Source organism: Chrysochloris asiatica, unplaced genomic scaffold (genome assembly GCF_000296735.1).
Source record: "Chrysochloris asiatica unplaced genomic scaffold, ChrAsi1.0 scaffold00042, whole genome shotgun sequence".
NCBI lineage: Eukaryota > Metazoa > Chordata > Mammalia > Afrosoricida > Chrysochloridae > Chrysochloris > Chrysochloris asiatica.
In genome coordinates this window covers 14,725,158-14,752,918 of record NW_006408560.1, presented here as the reverse complement: position 1 = coordinate 14,752,918, position 27,761 = coordinate 14,725,158, and the positions used below count along the sequence as shown (strand labels likewise).

The following is a 27,761-nucleotide window of genomic DNA, read 5'->3' as shown; positions in this document are numbered from 1 at the left end:
GTCAGTGAGCTCCTGTACTTCTCTAGGCTACCTCTTCACAAACCCCGGAGTCCTGTCCCGTGCGCCGGTACTCCGCCCTCCTCTCCGCTCCGCTCCGCCTCCCCCCTTCCTGAGCTTGGGTGGGGGTGGGGGTGGAGACACGGGTTTGAGGAACTGACTCTGGGTGCTGGGCGAGGGGAGTCAGACTTCCTGTCCCCAACACCGACGCATGCGGGGCGGACCCATCCCCCGCCCTCCACCCCACAATAACTGGACGCCTGGGTCCGTGCGGCGTCCTCCCGGGCTCCCCCCTATCGGATTATGTCTCGGATCGAATCTCTCACACGAGCGCGGATCGACCGGAGCAAAGAACTGGCGAACAAGGTGGGCTCTGAAACCCCTCTCTCTTTCTGTTTGCGGTCCTCAGGAGTCCCTCGACTCCTGGCATCCGCAGCGCACCCACTGTCTTTCCGCCTGTTTTCTGGGTGCCAAAATCGGGCGGAGCGGTCCGTCGGAAAGCGGCGGGACGGGGTGGGTGGGGACTGAGAGTGAGTGGGGAGGGGGTTGGGGGAGCGGTAGGCGCGACCCGCGGCTCTAGCTCCGTGCGTATTCAGTGCGGGGATCCCTGGAGTGAGTGGACCTAGGGTTTGTGTGGTCGTCTGGGATCTGGCGGGACCGGGTGTTTTGGGCCTTGGAAAGAAAGTTGCGCCGGTAAGCGATAAAGCGGGAAGAGAGAGGTGTGAGTATGGGGGGGGGGGGCGGTGTGGACGATAAACGCTCTCCAGCAGCCCCCTTTCTGCCCTGGTCTCCTCGGGTTGCTTTTGGTACTCCCCCAGTCGCTAGCTTGGTCGTTCCCCCTTTGTCCCCGCCATCCGGCAGAGGGAGGGGGCGGGAGGGGGTGGTTTCCCGGCTTCCTCCCACCACCACCACCACCACCCCTCCAAGACAAAAGTCAGCTCCTCCTCTCCTCGAAAATGGACTTTCCAGCTGTGATTCAGTTCTCCCCTCTGGGTGGGCGGGTGGTTGGGGTACGGGCTGACCGCTCACTTAACGCCACTCTATCCCCCCCCTCCTCCCCCAAGCCATCTTTCCCAGGTGAAGGAAGCAGAGGTCTTTGTGTGTCTGGGACCCTTCCCTCCATCCTTAGGGACCCTGAACACCTCTTTTGCTTGGTACACAGATCCTTGTCTGGCCCACCAGCTTTCAAGTTCCTTGTTCCCCCAGTGTAAATCATTAGACACTTAGGCTGACCCACTTGGCACTATGCTGCTATCTACCCCTTTCCCCAGCTTCTTACTCTCTTATCTTGGGACCCGACCTGGACCTGTTCACCTGCCATTTCAGAGTCTGGGTATCTATTTTTGCTACACCGCACCCCTCACCATGACCTCTTGGCCGTTCCTTGTCAAGACCCTTTATCCCCATCTTTGTACCAAGACCCATTCCCAAAGGCCATGACACTGCCACCCCCCAGGCCCTAGGAAATGAAAAAGCTGACTTGTAAGTGAATAACTGAGAGCTGTGAGGAAGGTGAGGTGTTTAAACAGAACCTCCCAGCTCCTTAGGACACCCACACTGCACCCATTATCAGAAAAGCTAGGCTGCAGCCAAAGAGGGTTAATTGATAATCTTGCTTCTCCTTGTCCTTCAATGAATGCCCTGCACTGGTGCCCAGTGTGTTCTCCTCACCTCCTTCAGGCAAGAGATCTGTACCCTCTAGGAGCCCTCAAGTGTGATGGGGGGGAACCTCCCTCCACCTCCTTCCTAGCTTCAAACTAGACTATCTACCCACCCACCTGAGTCGAGGGGCTATAAGACCTCTCTCTCTCTCTTTTTTTAAAATAAGACCTCTCTTGAAGGGCTGGGATAAGATTCTGTTAACCAGAAAATGACTCAGGGTGTGAGTAGGGCTTGAGACAAACAGAGTAGATCAGGATGAGGTGACTGAATTGTGGCGGAACAGTGGGGTGGCGGGCTCTTCTCAACCCCACACCAGGCCAGGCCCCAGCTCAGGCCAGGCCCCAGCGCAGAGGTCTGTTTATTTTTTCAACCGTTTGAGCTGAGACCCTGGAGTAGAGCCAAGGGGGGCGGGAGAGGTTTTTTGAAACCACGGAAATTTGGTTCCACCCTAAAAAGGAAAGCCATGGGGGAGCGTGGGGCAGGGGAAGACCTGGAGAAGGGGTTCTGGGAGGCTAGATATTGGAATTCTTTTTCCGTTATTGGAAAGAGCTGGGAGGCCAGATACCTGGGCCTTCATACCTTGTGTTTTTGGTGGTGGGGATTTAAGGACTGGAGTCTAGCAGCCTGGCTCTTCTCACCCTGAGACTAAGGGAAGAATCTGGTGTCTGGTTGGTGGTGGGGGTGGTTCTAAGAGGGCAAAGAGGCCACTGGGGGAGGGTGGTTGTCAGTTTGGGTTGGTCGGAAGGGGAGGGCCACCTCCGGAAAGCTGTGGTTACAGAAGAGGGGAGTTGGTTCTTAGCCAACAAACCTTGGATCCCCTCTCCCCCCTCCCCCAAGCACACCAGCTGTCTCTTTTCTTTTTATACTGTGGTGGGAAGTAGAAGGGGGGGCTCATTGGAAATGCGGAAGATGGTCTCCCCTGCTACCTACTTGGGAGGATGGGTCAGAGTTTAGTCCTGACACTTCAGCCCCTCCCACCACCATTTCTTACCTTTCTCCTTGGGGAGGAATTTAGGTAAACTCTACCTCGCTTCTCTTTCCTAACCCCGCTTCTCTTTCCTAACCCCGCTTCTCTTTCCTACCCCCGTAGCCCCATAGGATCTTTCTGTACAGCACCCCCCCATGCTTCCTTTTTCTTTTCACTCCATTTCTGTTTTTCCAAGCTGTCTTCAGTTCTTCACCCCCTCAATTCTCAATGCTCTACTTCCTACCTTTACAAGCCCTGAACCCCACAGGTCCCCTTTCTCTTTATATCCTCTGTTTCTCCTCCGCCCTCTCTCAACTTTATCCTTCATCCCACTCAGAACAAAGGGTCCTTTTCTGTCTAGGAGTAAGCAAGGGCTAAAGAGCCAGGGATGACTCTGGAGGCTGGGGGTTCCCTTGGATTCTCTGGAACCTCGGCTTTGGAGCCTGTGGTGGGCAGGTGGAGTAGAGAGAGAGGAGAGGGACTATTTCTTTGTTCTGTGGAATGGAGAGGTGGCTGGCTTTGTGCGCTGGACTAGGAGAGTAGCAGGAGAGGAGAGCTGGTGAGCCCAGGGGAGCTGAAAGGGCTGGCCAGTTTGGAGGGAGTTGAGAAATTGCGGGTCTCCTGGGAGACTGAGACTTTGGGGGCATAATAAAAGATCTAGAGGTCTTGAAGGTTAGGGAAAGAGCTGAGGGGGAGGGGAGAAACGTGATAGGGAGAGGAAGCAGAAAGCTTAGGGAAGTCAGTGAGTGCTTTCAGGGGGTTTGGATGATGTCTGAAGGAAGATCTGCTGGGTCAGCCAAGGAATGTAAAGAAAGAGAGGTTCTGATCTTAGTCTTACTGGCTTCCCTAGAAGAGTAACCTTGGAATCAGAGGGAACAGATGTGAATATGCATGAATGTCGTTTATGTGGTATATGTGTGTGTGTGTTTGCCTTCCTGCCAATGTCTGTCTCCAGGTGCTCTTCGTTACTGTTTTGATCAATGGTCCCCAAAGTAAGGGGCCCATGCTTTCTGGACATGAAGAAGTAGTTCCACTCTTAGCTTCAGTTTCTGGTTTGAAGTATTGCGTAGGAGCTGAGTGAGTGGATTGGTTAGGGTTCCAGGAGCTGGTAAGAGAAATGGCTGCAAGGAGCTAGCTGGATCCTTTTGGGTTTGTTTATGTTTCCTTGGGGGGTGGGGACAGTTAGCAGCTGCCCCCCTCCTAACCCAGCCGGCCTGCCCTGTGCCAGGAGGGCAGGGAGCCCTGACATGGCTATTGTTCCCCTGCACAAATGCCTGTCTGTTTATATTGCCCCCCCCGCCCCCTCCGCTTGACTCTCTCTCCTAGCCCGACAGGTGTGGCTGGGTGGGGGGCAGGCAAGGGTCCAGGATGCTTGGGTCTCAGGGCCCTTACCCCTGTCTAGTTTGGTTTTATTCCTGATGGCCGTTAGACCCCTCCTCTGTTTTTCTAGTATGCTCACCCCCAATGCCTCATCTTCATTCATTAAGCAAGCATTTATTAAGTGCCTTTGTGTGCTTGCCAATGCCTTTCTGCATGATATCTCTGGCTGTGGTGTTGGTGTTTCCGTTTGGCCTGGCCGCCTTCCCTTCAGGCCCCTGCCTTAATCCTACCCCTAGAAGCTCATAAAGAGACAGGGCCTGGCTGAGACCGTCCTGGGCCCTCTCCTCAGCCCCATGGCCAGGAATCCTCTCCTTCCTTACTTCCTAACTCCATAGCTCATCCTCCGTGACTCAGTATCCTTCCCAGCCTATGACTCATCAGCCCTGCTGCGCAGAGACTGAGCCACAGGTGACTTAAACCCCAAACCCCAGCAGAATCCTCCAGAGGTCAGTCATGGCCCGTCATCTTGATTTCAACCTGGTCACCTTACAGAGACAAGGCCTCACCATCTTGGGAAAGGGGCTACTTTCAGTTGCTGCTGGAACAGAGGTGATTTTGAGTGAATTTCCCAGCAATCTTAGTTTGGACATACCCGATGAAGTTGGTAGAGCTTCTCAGGGCTCTGGCCTTGTTCAGACAAGCTCAAATTCGTCTGAGGAGGCTCTGCCAGTCCCTGCTGCCTACTGAGGGGGAGAAAAAGAAGAAGTCCAAGTCTTGGCCTTAGCATCACCTTGTCCTTGGTGTATGTCACTGTTTTCATCATCTCTCAGCCTGAGAGAGAAGTTAGAAGACTCATATCTGGCTTTGAGCTTTTAGGCAGTTACCCATAATACCTTCATGCCATTTACTCAGTTTTTCTTTCCCAAATGACTGTGATCCTATCTGGGGTGAAAATGAAAAGAAGATTTGAGTTGGCCTTTTTCCTGACCTATAGAAGAAACACTCAGGTCTAAGCTCTAAGGAATTAGGAGAGAGGGGCAGAAGGCAGAAACAGAAACAAGAGACTAAAGCCTCTGAATCTCTAAGGAATGCGGAGAGTCCTTAAAGCAGAGGCAGAGGTTCTAGACAGTGTCTGTCCATCCAGCCATTCAACCATTCTTCCTTCATTTCAAAACATGTATTGAGTGTTCTCACATGCTTTATTTCATTTCATCTTTGATGCAGCAGTGGTGTGTAGATGAAGGGTATGTAGCAAGAAACTTCCCATGAGAGTTTATGAGAAAGTGACAGGATAACTCTATCCTGATAGGTGTGTGAGTTGGGGGGACTGATGTGCTTAAGAAAACCTTAAGAAAAGAGAAGAGCAAAGAACCAAATCAGCTATTCATCCTGTCTCTGGTCAGCAGGCCCATGTCCTTCCAGCCGTAGTAGCCTGAGCTCTGGGGTGGGCACAGGCCACCTCCCAGACAATAGAACTAGGCAGTGCCAGGCTGCTTGCTGCTGGGCAGTGCCCATGCTGGGATGTGCTGCTGTTGTGGCTGTTGCCCACTACTAGCCCACCTAGAGAGGGGGTTACTACGAGAGAGGGTGAGTGTCAGGAAGTGGAGGAGGTAAGAACCAGAGCGCCTGGGTTGTCACTTTGTGGGACATTGATGCCAGAGAGGGAGAGCCCATCCTTTTGCTGTCCCATCTCTCTTCCTTTCTTCACTCCTGTCAAAGCTGGCTGGGCAAGTGAGTGGCCTTGGAGACCTGAGGCTGGAGGGCTGGGACAGAGGTAGGGTAAGGAAACGACACTTATAACAGCATTAGACAGATCTATAAGTCGCATGCTGACCCTGATCCAGACATAAGCTATTCTTTTTATTTTGTACTCTTTTTTAACATTTCAAATGTAGGAAGTGCACTGACTTTTTATTTGTGTCATAGAGAAAGCTGGGAGGACAGGAAACAAGGAATGTATGTGACAATGACAAGAGATCATTGGACTTGGTCTTTGAGGTTTATAAGGTTATTATTCAGAGAAGGGGATTTGACCTAAATAAAGAACTATGATTTGGAGTGAGATACATGAAGACTTTTTTAGTGGTCCAGATAGGTAGGTAACATAGGGAGGCTGGAACATTAACTTTCTCATCAGTCCTAGGTGGAGAGAAGCTAGCCTGCAGCTCTGGAAGATAGGGAGGGCAAGGCTGTGTGTGGGCTAGTGAGAAGGAGATAGGTAGAGGAGGGAGAAGGGAGATCCTGAGGTAAGAAGGGAGAACATGGGAAAGAGGCTAGGACATAGGAAGAGAAGTAAACAGAGAAAAGAGAAGGGAACAACCTCAAGAACTCTATACTCATACAAAAACTTCCTCCTAGCAGAGTGAGTTATGCATTGTACTGCTAACCACAAGGTCAGAAGTTCCAATCCAGTAGCTGATCAGCAAAAGAAAGATGAAGCTTTCTGCTCCCATAAAAATTTACAGCCTTGGAAAACCTGTACAGGGTCATCATGAGTCGGAACCTACTCGGTAGCACACAGCAACAGCAGGTAAACCTGGAGGCTCTGAGAAGAGGCAGAAGAAAGAAGGCTGTTGGGCCACAAGGAAGCTAGGAGACCCTAGCTCACTGTGGCCTAGTGCCCTCTGGGCCTTGCACCGTTGCCTCAGCCCCTCTATACTTCCCTTTTCTGCCCTGAGCACTGGCCAGAGCAGCCCTTCTCCTCCCCCACATCTTACCCACCAGGCCTGCAGGGGTGGCTGGAGCTGTGAGTCAGGACCAGTCTCCTGAGGTCCAGGCCCAGGGCTCTCCATTAGAGTTCTAATTCTGCTGTCCAGGACCCCAGTCAGTGTTCTTCAGATTTCTGGCTCATCTCATTCTCAGCTGTCTGGATCCTGCTCTTTGATTTCTGAAAGACAGGGAAACCTAAAGGAGTGGTCTTATCAGCTCCTATTCCCCTTCTCCATCCTCCTAAAGTGGAGGAGAAATCCAGGGATCCGAGATTCCAACTGCAGAAGGTCCTGGAAGTGACAGGAAGATGGTATCCTCAACCTTCCACTCTCTCAAGCTTGAGGAGGGCCAGCAAAGAGGCCAAGGAGAACAGGAGAGGAGAAAGCTGAGAAGGGAGGACACGTACTGCGCCTTGTAGCTACGGAGACTAAAGCCTGGACTGACATTGCAGCTGAAGGATGGAGATAGATGTCAGAAAGGACCTTCTAGAGTAGGGAGATGAATTGGGTGAGGAGGAATCGTGGGTGTTCTCCTAGGTTTTAGTGTTATTTTAGAGGCAATATGAGAGGGGAGTAATTTACATCAAAGAGGAATATAAGTTAGACTGTAGAAGAGACTTCCTATCAAAAACAACCTAAAGGTCATAAAGGCCCCAGAGAGTGGAAGTAAACAGAGACTCAAACCAGATTCCTCCTGCTTTGAGGTTAGCAGGCTACCTCTCAGAAAGAGGTCCAGTATCCATTGACTGATGTTTGACTGATGTTGTGGAAGATGTTGAGCTTTGGGGTGCTGGCCTGGACTGGGGGAGTCAATGGAGGCATTCTGCTCCTTTCAGCCAATCTAATAAGGGGCTCTCCTGCCCTACTTCCTCCACCCCCCCCACCCCCGGTATGACTGCCACAGAGACAGAGGCTCCAACACTGGTTGTCATGGTTATAAGAGGAGCTAACTCCCATAGATTTGAAAGCGCTGGTGAGCTGGCACCCTCTGCTTCGCCTGCTCTTCCCTCCTCTCTGCGCATCTTCCCCCCCAGCACAGAGAAGCCGAGTACAGCAGCTCGGGGGCGAGCAGAGCTAGGGCTGGGAGGTAGAGTGAGGACGCCAAGGTCTAGAGCCAAGGAGATGAGCGGCAACAGGAGGCAGCCGAGCCGCAGGGGCCAGGTAGGTCAGAGACCCAGAGCCCCTCAGGGCTACCTGTTCCAGTGCCTGGCCTGGTCACTCATAGACAGTTATCTCAGACATACTGCAGCAGGCCTGCTTGAGGCATTTCTCCCTTGCCTCTGTCCTCAGCCTTTCTCTCTGGAGCTCCTCAGTTATCCTAGCAGCTTCCAGTCTCATTTCCTTCCACAGACCCGGTCTCTCTCATTCCTTCCACAGGCCCGGGAAAAGGAGAAGATGAAGGAAGCCAAGGATGCCCGCTACACCAATGGGCACCTCTTCACCACCATCTCAGTTTCAGGCATGACCATGTGCTATGCCTGTAACAAGAGCATCACAGCCAAGGAAGCCCTCATCTGCCCAAGTAAGTTGGGACCTTGAATGTTATATTCTGACTCAGTGCCCACTGACTAATCTTTCTATCTGTCCTTTCTGCCCTTGATCTATTTAGCTTGCTTTCCTCTCTGAGCCCAGCTGGGCCCCAGTGCCAGGGTCAGATGCTTGATCCCCTGTACCCCTTTCTCACAATGAAGGGTGGTGGCTATTGGAATACGGCAGAACAGGGTGGCATAAGCAGGAAAGACTAGCTGGGAATATGGGGGAGGGGAGGTTGGGATGATTCCCCTTGCAGCTGTCGGCCACTGGGTATCCCTCTGGCTCCCAGAACAGCTGCTGAGGGTTGGGGGAACTATTGAAGCAGGAATGTTTATGTGTGGAGGGTTGGGGGGTGGGGGGGACATGGAGGGGAATGGAAAGCTGCCAGCTAGGCAGCTGGTTATGCCCATCTTTTTGGGCAGAAGTGGACATTCAGGACTTTAGGGCCCCATTGCCCTTTCTTTTCTAATGACTGGAGGTAAAGCCAGAAATCTCTGCTTTCTCAAATTTCTAGTCTGACTACATAGTGAGAAGTAAGAAATACAGCAGGAGTGTGTTTGTGTGTGTGTTGGGGAAGGGGCAGACTCTTGACATTCACTCACATCTGTATTTAAGGAATGTAAGCAGAGAGTAGCTATAAATGCCCATTGTTGTTGTTAAATGCTGTTGAGTTGGTTCTGACCCATAGCAACCCTGTGTAGGGTTTCCAAGAAGCGGCTGGTGAGCTTGAACCTCCAACATTGTGGTTTAAAGCAGCCTTGTGGTCCAGTGCTTTATCCCACAGTGCCACACCTATCCATAGCAGGGACTCTTCCTATAGATGCCTGTCCCTGTAGTCCACTGAGTTCCTACTGAATTGACGGCAGAGATGCTTATAATTAGAGCAGGATTGGAGGGATTGTGACCTGCTGTTGAGCAATGGAACTAAAACTCCAGCTTTAAATCCCTGTGAAGAACCAGTGAGGGCCGTCCTACTTCCTTACTGTTCAGTTTAGAGTTAGGAGGATGAGGAGGGGAACCCCAATCTAGGTACCTCTAGAGACCTAACAAAATTCCCAATCCGGAAGCTTGTTGCCAGGGGAACAGGGGAGGCGGGCAGCACTATTTTGAGAGCAGGTGGAAAGCGGAGGTTCGATCCAGAGACACTGGGTGTTGGGGATAGAGTAGGGAGCTCCAAGGTGGGGTGGGAGGGAGCAGCCCCAGCCTCCATTTCTGTCTGCCTCCTTGTGCCCCACCCAGCTTTCCTTGTATTTGTGGAAGTGAGCATGGTGCTGGGTATTGTCTGAAGGAGTTAGCAGAGTTTCCGGTGTTGTTGGATGGGGGAGGGGAAGTTAGAGGGCCTAGGCTGAGGGCATGTTGGGGAAGGGGACAGCCTGTGGGCCCAGTGTGTAGGCTTGGCTATTCCTCCACTCTCCTACCCTATCGTAAGGTGGATGGGGGAGAAGCAGATGGAGTGTGGGAGATGTGGGTTTGCCTGAGTTGGGGAACAGGACTCCCCAGGCCTAGAAGGGAGAGGCAGACTGGCCATAATATAGCAGGCATTGCTGAGCAGTACTGAAGCAGGCAGATTTCTAGGGACAGGGCACTCTCTCACTGGATCCTTCAGACTTTGAGCTGCTTTAGAGGTCAAGGACATGTTATATGGAGCAATGGAAGAAGTATGATCTTAGGATTCTGGCAGGCCTGAGTAAACATACCAGCTGTATCACTAGCTATGTGGCCTCCAGCAGCTGACTTAGCTTTTCCAAGACAGGTTCTTCATTTGTAAGGGGAATAATCGAATTTGCCCCAAAGGCTGTTGTTGTTAAGTGCCACTGAGTTGATTGTAACTCATAGTGACCCTGTATTGTGGTGTTGTGGGATAAAGCACTGGCCCGCAGTCAGTTTGAACCCAAAGGTTGGTGGTTCAAACTCACCAGCTGCTCCTTGGAAAGTCTATATAGGGTGGCTATGAATTGGAATCAACTCAACAGCACTTAACAATGACAATGGGGTTTCTGAGAAGCCACTGGTAGGTTTGAACCTCTAACCTTGGGATTAGCAGTCCAGTCCTTATCTTACAGGCCACACCAGGCCTCCTCAAAGGGTGTTAAGATAAAGTCAATGTGGAATATTTACTAGATGCTCAAGAAATGTTCATTTCGCCTTCTCTGCCCTAGCCTCATCCCAGCTGCCCTGTGCCACTTTCTGTTCTATAGAAGCCTTTTTTCATCTGCCATTCTTAACTATCTTGTGCTTCTTGAACCCATCTCTGGCAAGGAAGCCCATCTTCCTTTCCTCTATCCCATCCATCCCTGAAAGCATTTCTGAGTCAGGATTGCCCACCCCTCCTGATTGGTTACTTTCATTCAGCATCTGTACCCCCTCTTTTTTCACTTTCTGTCTGGAGGAAGGGGGAGGTGGGAGGAGGAAGAGCTGGGGTGTGGTAATGCCAAGAAGCCTGGGAAGTGGGGAGCAGGAAGTCTTTGAGGACTGTGTGGCCAGGGGGAGATGGGTGTCTGCATGTGGGTGTGTTCCCTCCTGTACCACCCGACCCTCCCTTCACCCTCTCTACCCCACCCTCCCAGCCTGCAATGTGACTATCCACAACCGCTGTAAAGACACCCTCGCCAACTGTACCAAGGTCAAGCAGAAGGTGAGACGCCAGGGAGGGCAGAGGGCTGGGGGAGAGGGTAGTGAGTGTGTGGTACCCATAAGCCTTTTCCATTCATTCCTTACCCTGTTTTTCTCAACTTCTGTGCCTACTTATGGGGCAGCCCAGAACCCCATCCCCAGGCCCCAGGCCCCACGTGCACCAGGCGACTGCTGAAGACACTGGGCTCAGCTACCCTGATGCCCTTAAACACCATGCCATCTTTCTCCCTATGGGGCCAGATGCCCAGCTTTTGCACCTACCCTGTTCCTTACAGGGTGACCCCCTCCAGTGACAGCTATTCTTGTTATTTCTCTTGCTCTGTCTCACAGCAACAGAAAGCTGCCTTGCTGAAAAACAACACTGCCTTGCAGTCTGTTTCACTACGCTGTAAGAGTGAGTAGTACGGGGAATGGAGGAGCCCCCAAAGGACCCTGGACTCCAAGCCACTCAGCCCATAACCTCTGCTGCCCCCATGAGGCCGTTCACAGACACAGCATCTTCTGCCCTCAATTGGAAGCAGGACAGTAGAGTTAAAGCTGGGCTAGCTAGGGTTTAAGGCAGCTGGTCATCTGGGTCTGGCCAAATGCTGCATATTATTATCAGTTATTCACAATGTATTCTGGGAGTGTTGGCAGCAGCTGTTAAGTGTCAGTTCAGCTTTGGTGTAACTGAGTGAACATGATACTAACCTAAAAAGACCAGGGTCCCAGTCCTTTTCAGCCCCTAGGTGAGTCACTCTGGACAAGTCTTTTAACTTTTTTGAGATTTAGTTTGCTCAGAGGCTTGCTGCAGAGTAAGAGATAAGACAAGTACAAAGCTCTTTGTAAACATTAAAAGTCCTGCACAAATATAAGGTGACTCTGTGGTTATCACTGTTATTATCATTTATGCAACTGTGGAGGGGGACAAGAGTGAAAGAGGATGCCTTATGTCCTCTTGAGGGTTTGGGATGCCCAAGTTCTGGAGGGCCCCAGCATTTGGCTCTCTGTAACTCCATTCTTCCGCAGCAACAACCCGGGAGCGGCCTACCTCTGCCATCTACCCCTCTGACAGCTTCCGACAGTCCTTCCTTGGCTCCCGACGTGGCCGCTCCTCCTTATCTTTATCCAAGAGTGTTTCCACTACCAACATTGCTGGGTAAGCCTCTGTTTGGAGAAGGGCAAGCCAGACAGAGTGTGTGGCAGTTGTGACCTAGGGGCTGAGAGGTCCTTTTCCATCCCTGAGTTCACAGTTGTAGACAGGAGGTAAGGAGAGCTCAGGGTGACCCACTTTCAGATTCTGATCTCGGTTCTCCATCTGGGAAGGGGTCTCTTGCCTGGGTGGAGGGTGACATAGACTACCTCCACTTCCTTCAGACACTTTAATGATGAGTCCCCTCTGGGCCTGCGCCGGATCCTCTCACAGTCCACAGACTCCCTCAATATGCGGAACAGAACCCTATCGGTGGAGTCCCTAATTGATGAAGGTGAGCATAGCTAGGTCTGAAGGAGAGCTGAGGAAGCTGGAAAGGGCTAGGTAAGAGTGGTTGGTGGGGGCAGGCCTGGAAAGGAATCTGGAGAATGGCCCAAGGAAGAGAATTTGGCTCTTTGTTGCTTTTCTCACCAACACCCAGGTGCAGAGGTGATCTACAATGAGCTGATGAGTGACTTTGAGATGGATGAGAAGGACTTCGCAGCTGACTCCTGGAGCCTTGCTGTGGATAGCAGCTTCCTACAGCAGCACAAAAAGGAAGTGATGAAGCAGCAGGATGTTATCTATGGTGAGCCAAGAATCCTACCTGCAGCCTTCCTCTCCCTTTACCAGGTCCTTCCTTCTTCTAGACTTCCCTTTCAGGACCCTTTCCGCCATAGCCTATTGGCCCTGAAACCCGCCTGGCCCCCACCAATTGCCCACTGGACCCCTATCTCTTGGGGCTGCTGGTCTGTAAGGCCCTGTCTTTGTCCCTTCTTTGAATGCCTGTTTCATGCCCAACACCATGCTAGGGGCTGGGGAAATGGAGATATGTAGAGGACACATGGTTCTTGTGGTGGCAAGATAAGAAAAAGAAAATTATCTAAGATAAGAATAGTGTAGAATGGTAGGGTCCTTGGAAACTTCATCTGAGCCCCAAGAGCCCCATCCCAGAGCCCCACCAACAGCGACCAAGCCAGGCTAGAGGCCAAATGTTCCATTGCCACGCAGAGCTAATCCAGACAGAGTTGCACCATGTACGGACACTGAAGATCATGACCCGTCTCTTCCGCACGGGGATGCTGGAAGAGCTACAGGTGGAGCCAGGCGTGGTCCAGGGCCTATTTCCTTGTGTGGATGAGCTCAGTGACATCCACACACGCTTCCTCAGCCAACTGATAGAACGCCGACGGCAGGCTCTGTGCCCTGGCAGTACCCGGAACTTCGTCATCCATCGTTTGGGAGATTTGCTCATCAGTCAGGTGGGAAGAGACAGAACTTTTGGTAATATTCATAGAAGAACATGTGACCAGAGTGAACATTTCTTGTCTCCAAGCTCTAGGGGGTGGTGGGGAGCCAAGGAGAGCTGGAGAGGCCAGAAGCCAGTCTTCTTGGCAGGAGCGCAGCCATGTGTCTAAGGAATAGGGTGTGGCTTTGGGGGATATGTTGACCTAGTCTTGTTCCCCCTACTTCTAGTTCTCTGGCCCCAGTGCAGAGCAGATGCGTAAGACCTACTCGGAGTTCTGCAGCCGTCATACTAAGGCCTTAAAACTCTATAAGGAGCTGTATGCACGAGACAAACGCTTCCAGCAGTTCATCCGGGTGAGTACAATTCTCCAGGATCACTCCTCTAATGACTGAAGCTCAGCCTCTCCACTCTGAGAGGTTGCTTATGTGCTGCACCACGTAGAGTCAAAGATATGGTTTAAAAGTTTACTGACCCTTGTGGAAACTCCCACCACCCAAACAAGATCGTGTTAACAGCCCCTCATACTGGTAGAGCACTTCATAGTAGTTTTCCCCTGCTTTCACTATCTTGTGTTGGTTAGGGGCCTTGGTGACACAGTGGGTTAAGCATCATACTGCTAACTGCAAGGTTGTGGTTCAAGCCAACTAGCTGGTCCACAGGAGAAAGATGAAGCTGTCTGTTCTCCTTGAGATTTATAGCTGCAGAAACTCTAAGGAGTAGTCCTACTCTGCTCTTTAGGGTTGCTTCGAGTCAGAATCGACTCAGCAGTAGAGGGTGGGTATGTTGACTGGTCCTTGCAACAAAACAGTGGTAGTGTCAATAGTCCCATTTTTTAGATGTGATCAATGAGACCAAGGCAGGGCTGGCACAGAATTCAGGCTCTAAGTCCAGTGTTCTTTCTCTTGCCCACCCAATTGGCCCTGAGCCCTGCCTCTTCCTTTGTAGAAGGTGACCCGCTCAGCCGTGCTGAAGCGGCATGGGGTACAGGAGTGCATCCTGCTGGTAACTCAGCGCATCACTAAGTACCCAGTACTCATAAACCGGATCCTGCAGCATTCCCATGGTGAGTAGGAGGATGCAGGGAGGGAGAGGGCTATCTGGGGTGAGGAAAAGCTCAGGACAGCCAAGGGGAAGGGTCAGCCTGGTGTGGGACTCGGGGTGCCTCTGAAGGTGAAATTGAAGCATGCCGGGAATTAGAGCTAGAATGAAGCTGGCTGAGCCTCCTCCACCCCTACCCCCGGTGACAGGGATTGAGGAGGAGCGCCAGGACCTGACAGCAGCATTGGGGCTGGTGAAGGAATTGCTGTCCAATGTGGACCAGGATGTGCATGAGCTGGAGAAGGGGGCCCGCCTCCAAGAGATCTACAACCGCATGGACCCCCGTGCCCAGACCCCGGTGCCTGGCAAGGGTCCCTTTGGCCGAGAAGAGCTTCTGCGACGCAAGCTCCTTCATGATGGCTGTCTGCTCTGGAAGACAGCTACTGGGCGTTTCAAAGGTCAGTGGTCTTCGGGACAGACCAGGCAAGGGTTCAAAGTCGGAGATAGAGAAGCCTCCTGCCCTGTAACCTCTTTCTGTGGCCCCATGCTTAGGATAAGACCCAATCAAAACAAAAAATGTGGTCTCTATTACAGCAAAAGTCTAAATTCTGGATGAAATTAGTGGACCATACCAAAAAACCAGCGGACCTGGAGTCTATTCTGACTCTTGACCATCCCGTGTGTGTTAGAGTGGAGCTCTGCTCCATAGTGTTTTCAGTGGCTGATTTTTCAGAGGTAGATTGTCAGGCTTTTATTCCAAGGTACCTCTGAGTAGATTTGAACCACCAACCTTTCAGTTAGCAGTGATCACATTAACTGTTTGTATGACCCATGTATTCCATGGATCATACAGGGACTTTCTTCTCTGTATTTATTCATTTCTTTGGTCTCTGAGTCTCCAATTTGATGAGGAATCTAAAGCTATCCTGAAGCAAATGACAGGATCAAGGCAGTGATTCCACCATTTGGAATCCTAGCTACCAGGGGTGGGCAATGAGCAGGAGTTTTGGGAGTACAGCTGGAGCAAACCCAGAGATGGGGACCGAGCTCAGGGAAGCATGGGCAGCACAGAAGAGAAAAGAACAGAGAAAGGTGTTGGGACACACTTCCCAGACCCTCTCCCCAGAATTTGTGTGCATCAACAAAAGCTTTCCTATCTAAAGCAAGGTGAGATAAAAGCAGCTCTGAGGTGAGGATTGAGGAACAAAAGTAAACTGTAATGTCTGAGGCCAGCATCAACCTGAGCCTTTGTCCCTCTGTCATGACAACCCCAATCCACAGGCTTGGATATTGTCAGTCTTCACCAGCCTCTCTCCTTCATCCTTTTCCATCCCTCCCACACAGCAGCTAAGAATATAAACCATCGGGGGTTAAAAATAGCAAGGCTGGAGAGCTTATTTCTGAAGCATTTAGCAAAAGCCCCTCCCTTCTGTGTGCCCAGAGTTTAGCAGGATCTCCAAGGGCAAAGGAGTGAGTACGTGTTTTCTTGACTGTGGCATCCAAGTTTTATGGAATTGACCTTTATTTCCTCCCTGGGTCTTACAGTGCAGGACCCCATCTGCTAGGATGGGAGAATATGATGGGCAAGGCAGAGAAGGAAAAGGAAGGAGCGACCTGGTGGGTAGAAGGAGGGATGGCTGAGTGAAGAAGCATCTTTCAGTCCTTTAAAGGAAGGAATCCAACTTTCTTTCTCCCCACCAAACAAGCATAAAGTGAGAAGCAGCAATATTCTGGGGTAAAGGAAATCTAGGTCACATATCCAAAAGGTCTTAGCTGTTAGGAGTGTAAGAGCTGAAAAATGGTTGGTCCCTCCTTTATGACTCTCACAAAAATTCTACAGTCTTGCATCTGGAAAAATATATGTGTGTATTAAGTAATACATAAAATCAAGCATGCAATTTTCACAGGCTTACCGATCCTTAACGCCTAGCCATCGCTATGTGAAGGATCTCTAGACTCTAGGGTAGGAAACCTACATTAGTAGGGTTGTTAAGTGTTGACTCAGAAAACCATGTATATGGTTTCCGAGGAGTGGCTCGTGGATTTGAGCTGCCGACCTTGTGGTTAGCGATCCAATGCTTATCCTAAGGATGGCTTTTCCAAAGACCTTCAGTGATCCCTCAAGGTGTTTTCTGGCTTAAAAAGCTGCTTTATCTAATAACACATGGACCTTCCTCCCCGCCCCCATTTCTGAGTTAACAAGAATGGGGCCTTAACTGACTGAGTGTTGGAAAGGGAAAGGTAGACGTTTTGTAACAAAAGGAGGAGAGTGGTTGATTTTGCAGTCCAGGAGCAGAAGTCCTTGGAACCATCAAGGGAGAAAAGCAAAGTGCAAGACCCTATCCAGAGAAGCAGTGATGCCAGGGATGGAGGCAGAGACAATGACATAGAGAGAAGAAGCAGCTGGGAACTCTAGACTCAGGGAGGGAGAGGGGCTGGTGTGCTGGCGACTGGGGGGCAGGCATGTGGGGTGTACCCTTTGGGTGTTTGATGATGCATGCAGGGGATTGTAATCATTGCAATGAAATGAAATATGATAGGACGAATATAAAGATAATGTTCTCTCATGTAAACGATCACATAATTCACAATAAAAACTTTAAAAAAAAGAATGGGCCTTAGAAGGTCTGAAAGATAGAGAAAGCAATCAGAGGGCAGTGAGGCCAGGAAGAATTCTAACCTGATGGGGTAACTTGGTCACTAAGAGAGAAACAACTGCTCAGACTCTGTAGTGCCAACTTCTCCCACCTTTGTCCACCCACCAGATGTGCTGATGCTGCTGATGACTGATGTGCTAGTGTTTCTCCAGGAGAAGGACCAGAAGTACATCTTTCCTGCCCTGGTGAGACTCTTCCTACTTTTCCTTTCTCCACACAGACAGGTGTTTCAGGTTCTTTTTGCATTCCTATCCATACCCAAAGGAACCTTGGAGTGTTTCACAAACAACACTTATAACTACCACTACAAGTTAATGATAAGAGTAGCTAACTAGCATAGTTACTGTGCACAAACCTTTTATCCCTGTAAGGAAAGTTTATTATTAGTATCCTCATTTTGTACATGAAGAAAGTAAAGTTTAAAGTTAGTTAACAAATTTTTCAAGGGCCATACATTTCTAAGTTCCCTCTGGCTGACTTCAAAGCCTAGACTCTGAACTGTATCTTAAGTTGACACCTCAGCGCTTTAGACTTTCCAGAAGTCTGGAAGAGCCAAATATCCAACAATTGGAATTCCCAGGCTTAATCCTTCCTTTTTCCTGACTTGTAGGACAAGCCCTCTGTAGTCTCACTGCAGAATCTGATCGTACGGGACATCGCTAACCAAGAGAAAGGGATGTTTCTGATCAGTGCAGCGCCCCCTGAGATGTATGAGGTCCACACAGCATCCCGAGATGACCGGAGCACCTGGATCCGTGTCATTCAGCAGAGTGTGCGCGTGTGAGTGTGTGCCTGCTATCTGCATGGATGTGTGGTCTCAGGGTATCTGCAATATCAAGTCCAAGGCCACTGCTAACCTGACATTCAGAGACAGAGGCAGAGGTTGGGGTGGAGACAAGGTGGCCCACCACAGGAAAGATCATCTATGTTCATATATACTGACAAACAAAGGAACATTTTGAGCTGTCACATAGTGGCATGCCTGCCAGCCAAAAGTAGTTTCAGCAGCATTAATACCTTCGTTTGTAGACAACCCCCCAACACAAAAAAAAAACATTGTCAGTGAGTCCATTCTGACTCCTGGCAACCCTATAGAATAAACTAGAACTGCTCCTTGGGGTTTCTGAAACTGTAAATCTGTGCAATCTATGGAGCAGCAAGCAGGTCTGAACTACTGACCTAGTTGTTAGTAGCTCAACACTTACTCCATTGCACCACCAAAGCTCATTTGGTTTGTAGGAGCATTTGTCTTGTATTGCATTTGTTGTTTAGTGCCATTGAGTTGGTTCCGACCCCTAACGGACCTGTATAGGGTTTCCAAGGAGCAGCTGGTGAATTTGAACCACTGACTTTGTGGTTCAAACTGACCTTGTGGTCCAGTTCTTTATCCCACAACACCACACCAGGACTCTGATAATATAAATAAAAACAGCAACTCTTGCAAACTCACTACAATAGGGGCAAGAAGACAATCATTTAGTGTGCTAAAGCAGCAAATCTGCAGCTTCTATTGAGCACTCACTAGATTTGAGGCCGACTAATTGTGATGGAGTCCTGGCGTGGCGCTGTGGGTTAATGTGCTGGATTGCAAAGTTGGTTTGAACTGCAGGGTTGGTGGTTCAAGCTTCTCGGAAACGCTCGCTATACAGGGTCGCTGTGGGTCAGAACTGACTCGCCAGCACTTAACAACAAAAACAATTGTGTTGGGAAGAAAAAGTCAAGTGAAGCACATGACAGTGGATCGCAAACAACTATGTCTAAGGAATAAACTAATTGGGATTATGTTTTTAACTTTCAGGGAATGGATTCTCCTTTCTTTATAAGTAAAACCTTTTTTTTTTTTTTACTTTTACAATTCATGTATTTGAAAGAAATTTTTAGAAACACATTCAAAAGTTCAAAATTGTCCAATCTAGAAAAACATTTCAAGATACCTTTCCATTGATAGTTGATCCACAGTGGCCTTTATTAATAGTATTAATATTTATAGTTGTGAAGATTATAACTTTTATCATTAATAATTATTAATATATTGAATTGCTGCCTTGTTCATAGCACTATTACATGGTTTCATTTAATTCTAACAGAAAACCTGTAAGGAAAAAATTTTCCCGTTTAAAAAAGTTAGCACCTGGTAAATAATGGAGCCAGGATTTGAACCCAGTGGTTAGATGGTCAACTGCTAACTGAAAGATCAGTGATTTAAACCCGCCAGGTGCCCTTAGGGAGAAAGATGTGGCAGTCTGCTTCCATAAGGATTTGCAACCTTGCAAAACCCATGGGGCAGTTCTATGAGTCAGAATTAAAGGCAATGGATTTGGTTTTGACCCCCAACAAAATGTATCAGCCAGGTGGCATCATTGATGGCGTCAAGTGTGGCAGCAGTGGTGGGGTTGGCCCAGGATCGGACATTGTTTCGTTCTGCTGTGCATGGGGTCGCTATGAGTCGGTTCCAACTCGATGGCACCAGACTACAACAACAACAAAGCTTGCATATGGTCTATGTTCTGCAGCCTCTCCTGGTGACCCTTAGAGAGGTTGTTGTTGTTAAGTGCTGTCTAGTTAGTCCCAATTCACAGCAACCCTATATAGCGTTTCCAAGGAGCAGCTGGTAGATTTGAACCACCGACCTTGTGGTTATCAGTCCAGTTCTTATCTATACTGCCACACCAAGACTCCTTTTTAGAGAGGTACATACCAGTAAATGCAGATGACCAGTGTTTATAAAAGGAAGGAGTCAAAAAGGAATGAAACCAGGGAATAGGGCTGATGAGTCTTACTGGAAAAAGGGTGCCTAGAACTTGTTTGGGAAGGAGCGGAACCCCTGAGAAGTTCAGGAGAGGTCCACTCCTGATCTGACTTCCTCCTCCCAAGCCCACCCAACCTATTATCCCCCTAGGTGCCCATCCAGAGAGGACTTCCCCTTGATTGAGACAGAGGATGAGGCTTACCTGCGGCGAATCAAGAGTAAGTTGACCCCCAGGAGTTTGTTAAATCATTTATGTGAACACACAATGGAATCCTATGCAACTATTACAAAGAGTGACATGGCTGTATAAGACTGATGCAGATTCATAAGCAAAGTAAAATACACTCTTAAGTGAAAAAAGCAAAGTTTAAAACAATATAAAATATATGCTACCATTTATGCAAAAATAATTGGGATGGATATAGGTATGCACAATATATCTAAAAAAATATTTATCACTGTAGTTGCCTCTGGGAAGTGGACTAGATTTGGGAGAGTTTCTCTTTTACTATAGTGTCTTATACAAGGGTATGATCTAAGTGCGATACAAAAAGACTAACAAAACATTAGTTGCTTAGTAAAGTAGAAGATTGTTTCTATCCATGTCATAGTCCAGAGGTGAGCAGCGCAGGATGGTAGTACAGCTCTGCCATCTTCAACTGGAAGCTTCCATTGCTAAGTAACTCCCACTATCACATCTGAATCCTAGATATCAGGGAGGACTAAAGGAACAGGGATTTACACCTGAAAGCTGCTCATATCCATTGGCCAGAATTTAGTCATGTGGCAATATATACCTGCAAGGCAGGCTAGGAAAGATAATCTTGAACTGGGCAGTCGTGTGCCCATATGAAATTTATAGACATTCTCTAAAGGAAGATAGGGAGGATGAAAACTTGGGACATCCATCCTGCAGTCCCTGCAAAAAAAACCAAAACCTTTTTAACTTTTTTAAAAAAAGAAAAGTATGTGTTATTTTACCCTTGTTGTTGTTATGTGCTGTGGAGTCGGTTCCGACTCCATGACCCTGTATAGGGTTTCCGAGGCTGTAAATCTTTACGGGAGCAGAAAGCCTCATCTTTCTTCCGCAGAACAGTTGGTAGTTTCGACTGCTGACCCAGAGGCTCACAGCCTGATTTGTAACCACTACGCTACCAGAACTCCTTACTCCTGCCAAAAAAAATGTTATTTTTCCTTTTTTGTAAATGCAGAAAAAAACCCACAAAATTAAGTGCTGCTACTCTGCTCAGTCCTTGTCTCCTATGTGCTTATCTGTTCCTTATTCACAGTGGAGCTGCAGCAGAAAGACCGAGCACTGGTGGAGCTGCTTCAAGAGAAGGTTGGGCTGTTTGTGGAGATGACCCATTTCCAGGCTGAGGAGGATGGTAGCAGTGGGATGCCCTTGCCCACCCTGCCCAGGGGCCTTTTCCGCTCGGAATCCCTTGAGTCTCCTCGTGGTGAGCGACTGCTGCAGGATGCCATCCGTGAGGGTGAGGGAGCTCTTGGAAGAGTCCAGGCCCATCTACTCATCAAAATAGAATATGGACACACAGACCAAGGAGACTTCAGCCCCACAGTCCATAAACACCCATGAGTACCTGTTTTGTGCCAGACATTCTGTCAGGGACTGAGGATGACAAGGAAAGCCGCATGGTCTATACTGTTTGTTATACTTCGAAATGTTCCTTGTTGTTGTTGTTAAGTGCCGTTGAGTCAGTTCTGCCTCATAGCGACTCTGTATAGGGTTTCCGAAAAGCAGCTAGTGAGCTTGAACCACCAACCTTGTGGCTCAAGCCGACTTTGCCGTTCAGTGCATTAACCCACAGTGCCACATTACACATCTTTAATAACTTATATCTCACGTGGTGGTATAGGTGAGACCCTGCTCCATGAATGCTTGAACATTGGGTATTGGATGAAGGGCATCCTTCCCCACTCCTCACAGTGTTCTATGCTGCTCACCTCTTCCTCTTTCCCCTCAGTGGAGGGCCTGAAAGACCTGCTGGTGGGGCCTGGAGTAGAGCTTCTCTCAATGCCCCGGGAATCAACCCTGCCCATGGAAGCAGACATCAGTGGTAACACCAGTCCTGGGGTCACTGCCAGTGAGTGCCAGGGTAGGGGACCAAAGGAGTGAGTGGAAGGGGCTAAAAGGAATGGGGTGGTACCCAGGATTGAGTGGTGTCAGGGCCCTGAAGAAGTGAACCTGGCCCATCCTTTTCTCCTGCTCTTCAGATGGTGAGACCAGAACTTTCAATGGCTCCATCGAGCTCTGCAGAGCTGACTCGGACTCCAGCCAGAAGGTGGGTCCTTAAAAGATTCCAGGACTTGGATAAGAAGGTGGGAAAGTGGGACAAGAACAGCTGGCCTACAGACCCTCAGCACAGTACCCGGGCCTTGTATGCCTGCTGACTCCCTGTCTTTGCCCATTTCTGCAGGATCGAAATGGAAATCAGCTGAGATCTCCCCAGGAGGTGAGATGGGATTTTGGTGGTATTGGAGGTCAAAGGGAGGGTATGCTCAGCCTGAGAAATGGTGCCCAATTTGGAGTGGTGTGGGGATGAGTCTATACCTTAAAAGTGCCTGGAGCCCTATTGTCCCCACACCCACCTCTATTCAACTTCTGGGCAGTTCTCTCGTCTTGAAGCTTGGTCCCTGTTCCCACCTTCTACTCTGTCCTCAGGAGGTGTTACAACGATTGGTCAATCTCTATGGACTTCTGCATGGTCTACAGGTCAGTGAGGGGAGAGGCTACCACAAGGCAAGGGCTAAATGGATAAGGGGAAGGAACCAGGCCAGAATGCCCCTTTAGAAGGGGCAGAACTAATTTAAGAGACCTATCTATGCAATTCCTCAGCCCCAGCTCCCCAAGAATGATAGCCTTGGCCTGAGGATAAGGAGTAGAAGTAAGACGACAAAACACAAAACAAGTCCATTGTTGTTGAGTCAAGTCACTGCCCCACAGGGTTTCCAAGGCTGTAAATCTTTACAGAAGCAGACTGCCACATCTTTCTCCCATAGAGCAACTCATGGGTTCAAACACCAATTTTTCAGTTAGCCTCCAAGTACTTAACCACTGCTCTACCAGGGCTCCCTAAAAGGAAAGAGTGGAAGGTGGGGCAAATACACTCATCTGTCCCCATTCTATTCCCAGGCGGCTGTGGCCCAGCAGGACACTTTGATGGAAGCCCGGTTCCCTGAGGGTCCTGAGCGGCGAGAGAAACTGTCCAGAGCCAACTCTCGGGATGGGGAGGCTGGCAGGGTTGGGGCTGCCCCTGTGGCTCCTGAGAAGCAGGCCACAGAACTGGCATTACTGCAGCGACAACATGCACTGCTGCAGGAGGAGCTTCGTCGCTGCAGGCGGCTAGGCGAGGAGAGGGCGACGGAGGCTGGTAGCCTGGAAGCCCGGCTCCGAGAGAGTGAGCAGGCTCGGGCTCTGCTGGAGCGGGACGCTGAAGAGGCCCGCAGGCAGCTGGCCGCCTTGGGTCACACTGAACCGCTCCCAGCCGAGGCCCCTTGGGCCCGCAGGGCTCTGGATCCACGTCGTCGCAGTCTTCCTGCGGGCGATGCCCTGTACTTGAGTTTCACACCCCCACAGGTAAGGAGGCTTGGAATAGTGAACTAACTTGGGATGAATGTAAAAGTCCCTGAGAGAACCCAAAAGAAATTGAATTGTTAGGGATTTGAGCCCGAACAAAAATCAGACAACAGACTTGAAGGACATTAGCTGGGAAACTAAAAAGAAATTTAGATGAGTGCATGGGTGAGTTCTGAAAGAAAACAATTTGGTTGATAGCTCTGAACAAAATCTGTTGGTGGTAGATCCAAAGTGAGGCCAGTGGGAAGAACAGTCTTGGGGCCCAGGAGTCTTCACCCTACTCATTCCCTGGTCTGCTACTTCTCCTGTCCACTACCCACAGCCCAGCCGGGGCCATGATCGCCTTGATCTGCCTGTTGCTATTCGCTCCGTCCATCGGCCTTTTGAGGAGAGGCAAGAGCTGGGCAGTCCTGAGGAACGGCTGCAAGATAGCAGCGATGCCGACACTGGCAGTGAGGAGGAAGGTAGCAGCCGCCTGTCTCCACCCCATAGTCCACGAGGTGAGGCCTTGGTGAAGAGAATGAATAGGAATGGAGTGTAACTTGGGTTATAGGTCCTCTGCATCCTGGAGCACAGAATATTAGGATAGGACTTTGTTGACTGCTGAGATTTATAGTTAATTTTTTTTTTTTTTTTTCAGTTTCTTTACAATTTATACACATTTTATTTTGTGACATTAGTTGTAATCCTGCCAGTGTAATAACACTCTTCCCAATTTCTCCATAGGTTCTGTTTCCTTTCTCCCATCTTTCTTGACCCTTCTTATCTTCTGAACTTCGTTTTTTGGCAACTGCTGCCCTTTTGGTATCTTACAGTTGACTGTTCTGGGTAGCACATTCCCCACGGATGTTATTGTTCACTTTTTAGGACTATTATTTGGCTGAGAGGTAATCCCTGGGATTGGGTTCAGTTTCTTGAAGGGTGTCTAAGGACCATAGACTTAAGGGTTTCACCAGTCTCTTTATCAGGCCAAAGAATCTGCTTTTTTATGACTTTGAATTTTTGTCTACATTTTTCTCCCACTCTGTCTAGGATCTTCTATTGAGATCTTAATCAAAGTGATTGGTCGTAGTAGTTAAGCCCCATCTAGTTCTAGTCTCAGCCTAGAGGAGGCTGTGGTTGTTTTGGACTAATTGCTTCCTTGAGTGTTTGATTACCTTTATTTTTTTGCTCCAGCATTAAGATACCAATAGTTATATTGTAGATGGCCACTCACAAGTTAAGATCCAGTTGGTACCAAAGAAGGATATAGAACATATGTCTTTATGGACCATGTTATGCCAGTTGACATAGATGTTCTCGAATCAAAAGTCCTCATAAGTACAGTAACTCTCGGGGGAGGGGCAGAGAGAGGACTTCGTAATTTGTCTAATGGTTGTGGAACTCTAGAAAGCAAAGTGTAGGAACTTTCTCTCCTCCAGTAGGTTGGTGCTTTCCAACCTTTGCAAGCAGAAATCCATTTTTAAGTCAGAAATTTTCAAAGACCTTCAGGTTCTTTGAATCCTGGTTGCTTTAGGAAATACACCACTTCTCACTTTTAAAAATGGTTAGGTTCCATAATGACCAGGCCATTATGCAAAAATGGGTCATGATCATATAAAAAATGGAGGATGAACACATCATCAGTGACAAGCCACTTGAGAATCATGGCCCCGACAGGTTGGCACGTAGCCTTAACCACCACAGCCAGCATTATTACTCTCACCTTGTACTTAAGCAGTCTTTAATGCCAGAACTACATTGTAATGTGCAGAATAGCTTGGATAGCAGATTTTTAACTACAGTCATAAGTGTAAAATGTCAGATAACAAAATAGTTGATAAGTGAGTTGTTATTAAGTGCCCTTGAAACAGTTCCAACTCACAGCGATCCTGTATAGGGTTTTGGTTTCCAAGGAGGGACTGGTGGGTTTGAATTGCCAACCTTGTGGTTAGCAGTCCAGTGCTTATCCTATAGCCACACCAGGACTCCAAGTGAGGAGTTGTTGTTAAGTGCCATCAAATCCATCCTGACTCATGGCAACCCTGCATAGGGTTTCTGAGAGTGGCTGGTGGGTTTGAACCACTAACGTTTGGTTAGCAGTCCAGTACCTATCCTATAGCACCACACTGGGACAGTGAGAAGCAGGGGTACAGAATAGCTAAAAACTACCATGACTTTATATGATAATCTTAAAATAGTTTGTATTTTACTAATGCAATTATCTCTGTATACTTATAAGGTAAGTACCTAGGTGTGGGTATATTACATCATTGACAGGTTTTTCTCTCACTCAGTTTCTCAGACCCTTTGCCCTCTCTTCACAGCTTTGAGGCTCCTCAGCTCACTTATGGAGTACATTAGCAGGATTGCAGTTCTTCATTGGAGTTTTTACTCACTCACTGGCTTTGATCTGTATGCCCTCTTTCAGACTTCACCCGAATGCAGGACATCCCAGAGGAAACGGAGAGCCGCGATGGGGAGCCTGTAGCTTCAGAGAGTTAAAAGGGCCCCTTCCCCTGTTCTTTGCCCCCATGAAGAACATTACTGAGGGGGGCAAACCTTGGGAAGTCCAATCTGCCAATGGTGAGGGAGCATTTGAAATAACTGCTGATTGTCTTTGCCAGCTTCTGGGATCCTTGGATACCTGGGGCCATTTAAGAAGCTGGGGGAGTTAGGCCACAATGCCGTCTGGTGGCATCCAAAAGCAACACCACAGATGCCAACTTTTCATGCCTTCTTCCCTACTTTAGGAAAATTTATTTATTTATTATTAGTTATGGGGGAGAGGGGAGATTTAAAGGGCCAGGGACATGGGAACCAAGCCATAGGGATCAGGAGGCCTTGTCCTTTAACACTACTGGGGTATATTTGGGCTTAACCATGCAGCTGCTGGGTTCTAGCCATAACAGCTCTCCCTCAACAACAGGCATCTTTGAGGAGAGGCTGCAGCCACAGGATCCTACTGTTCCTTTAAGAAGGGCTGTAGGCAGGGCCATGTCCCTCCCCCCTCTCCCCTCAACCTCTTACTGCTGTTCTCCCTTTTCTCCATCTTCCATGGAAACCCCAGGGAGTTAACCTGGCTTCCTAGAGTTGATGGAATAAAGGTTGGGGTGGCCATAATGGTTTGTTGGGGGGGTGAGGGAAAAAATCCCACAGGGACCAGAATGTTTTGTTTTTGTTTTTTCTTTTTTGTACCAAAGCCAGCTGCACGTGTTTTATATTTTTAAGAGAAGATTGTAGGCAATTAGAGATCATAGCCTTCTATCTCCACATCTGTAAAACTTGAGCGGAAGAGAAGACAATGTCTTCTTCTCTCATTTACAATATGGGAGGCCTATTCTGATGTCGTCCCCAGCCACTTGGAAAAAGAAGTTCTAGGGTGGGTTGGGAAATCTCTAGAAACCCTAACCTCCCCTCCTCACCTAAGAAATTATGACCTGAAACCTCAGTGTGAGTTTTGGGGATTTTTCAACAGACCCCCAGCACCCACCAGGCCAGCCATTTTTCTGCCAATTTGATTGTAAAAAAAAAAAAAAGAAGGGGGGGAAAAGATTAAGCAGGGAAAATAAAAGACCTGGAACCCCATGAGGTGTTGTCTCTGTTGATGTTTACTGAGGGGAGCTAAGAAGGAGGTGTGGGGTGCCAGGGAGGGACCTCAGTTTCTAAAAGGGGCCTTCTCCTCTCCTCTCCCTCACTGGGAAGAGGGAGCCCTAACAAAGAAAGGTAGGGGATATTCACAAACACAAAGATAAAAATAAAGGAGCTAGTTGGGTTCTAGTGCCTAAATTGGTAATCCCAACAGATTCCAATTGGGAATTTCATCTAACAGTTGAAAACTTGCTTTCACTTCGTTTGTATGCCCTGCTGAAAATCACTTCAGCCAGTTCCCCCTTCCCTCCATTTTGGCACAGTTATTCTTATCCTCTCCCCATGTCCTTCATTTCTAAATTCAGCTCCCACTCTGTCATTTTTCTCCATAGTGTCAGAGTCCTGGAGTAATCAATCTCCTTAAGACCCTTCCCTTTATAGGAGTTACTCATTTGCTGTTTGTCTCTTCTAGAGGCACTTGAGATAATTAGGTGATTTCAGTTCTTGGTTTGGTTTAGTTTTGTTTCTGGTTTCCGGTTGGTGCCCTGCTCTGGAAATGGGCTGGGAGAGGAGGAGGTGAGACAGTAAGTCCTGGTACACATAGGTATCATGGAGCTTATGGAGTAAGATGAGAAGATGGCACCTCAGCTACAAAGAGGAATTGAAATTGCATAATGTGTTGGCTTGGAGGAACAGCCAACACCCTCCACTTCTGTTACTCATTCACCAGCATCTGGCCTTTTCAAGGTACTTTTTAAACTACAGGAATCCCATAAGGTAGAAATGGCTCTTGTTTTATAGACGGAGAAGCTGAGATAAGCCAGTCAAGAAGGGGCCAGTCCTAGATTTAGCCCTCCATTTCCTATCTACCCTGCCTAAAAATATACAAGCTTCCAGTTCCAAATGCACAT

The 27,761-nt window shown here is 48.8% G+C and overlaps 1 protein-coding gene across 3 annotated transcripts in view; it reads left to right on the top strand.

Moving 5' to 3' along the window:
- The window catches only part of ARHGEF2 (Rho/Rac guanine nucleotide exchange factor (GEF) 2), a 68,039-nt gene extending 41,179 nt beyond the window's left edge, over positions 1-26,860 (top strand). Inside the window, exons 1-22 of one of the 3 annotated variants that reach the window (XM_006861571.1) lie at positions 180-363; positions 8,032-8,176; positions 10,755-10,822; positions 11,152-11,215; positions 11,830-11,959; positions 12,178-12,287; positions 12,441-12,581; positions 13,004-13,254; positions 13,469-13,594; positions 14,187-14,304; positions 14,489-14,737; positions 17,045-17,121; positions 17,547-17,716; positions 19,836-19,903; positions 20,975-21,175; positions 21,668-21,787; positions 21,918-21,985; positions 22,121-22,156; positions 22,366-22,416; positions 22,837-23,280; positions 23,603-23,780; positions 25,691-26,860. In XM_006861571.1, coding sequence (XP_006861633.1) covers positions 301-363; positions 8,032-8,176; positions 10,755-10,822; positions 11,152-11,215; positions 11,830-11,959; positions 12,178-12,287; positions 12,441-12,581; positions 13,004-13,254; positions 13,469-13,594; positions 14,187-14,304; positions 14,489-14,737; positions 17,045-17,121; positions 17,547-17,716; positions 19,836-19,903; positions 20,975-21,175; positions 21,668-21,787; positions 21,918-21,985; positions 22,121-22,156; positions 22,366-22,416; positions 22,837-23,280; positions 23,603-23,780; positions 25,691-25,764 — 2,952 coding nt within the window. In that variant the 5' untranslated portion in view covers positions 180-300 and the 3' untranslated portion in view covers positions 25,765-26,860. Of the gene's footprint in view, positions 1-179; positions 364-8,031; positions 8,177-10,754; positions 10,823-11,151; positions 11,216-11,829; positions 11,960-12,177; positions 12,288-12,434; positions 12,582-13,003; positions 13,255-13,468; positions 13,595-14,186; positions 14,305-14,488; positions 14,738-17,044; positions 17,122-17,546; positions 17,717-19,835; positions 19,904-20,974; positions 21,176-21,667; positions 21,788-21,917; positions 21,986-22,120; positions 22,157-22,365; positions 22,417-22,836; positions 23,281-23,602; positions 23,781-25,690 lie in introns of those variants that run through there. The other 2 variants (XM_006861572.1, XM_006861573.1) reach the window with 2 other exon arrangements.
- The last annotated feature ends 901 nt before the right edge of the window (positions 26,861-27,761 follow it).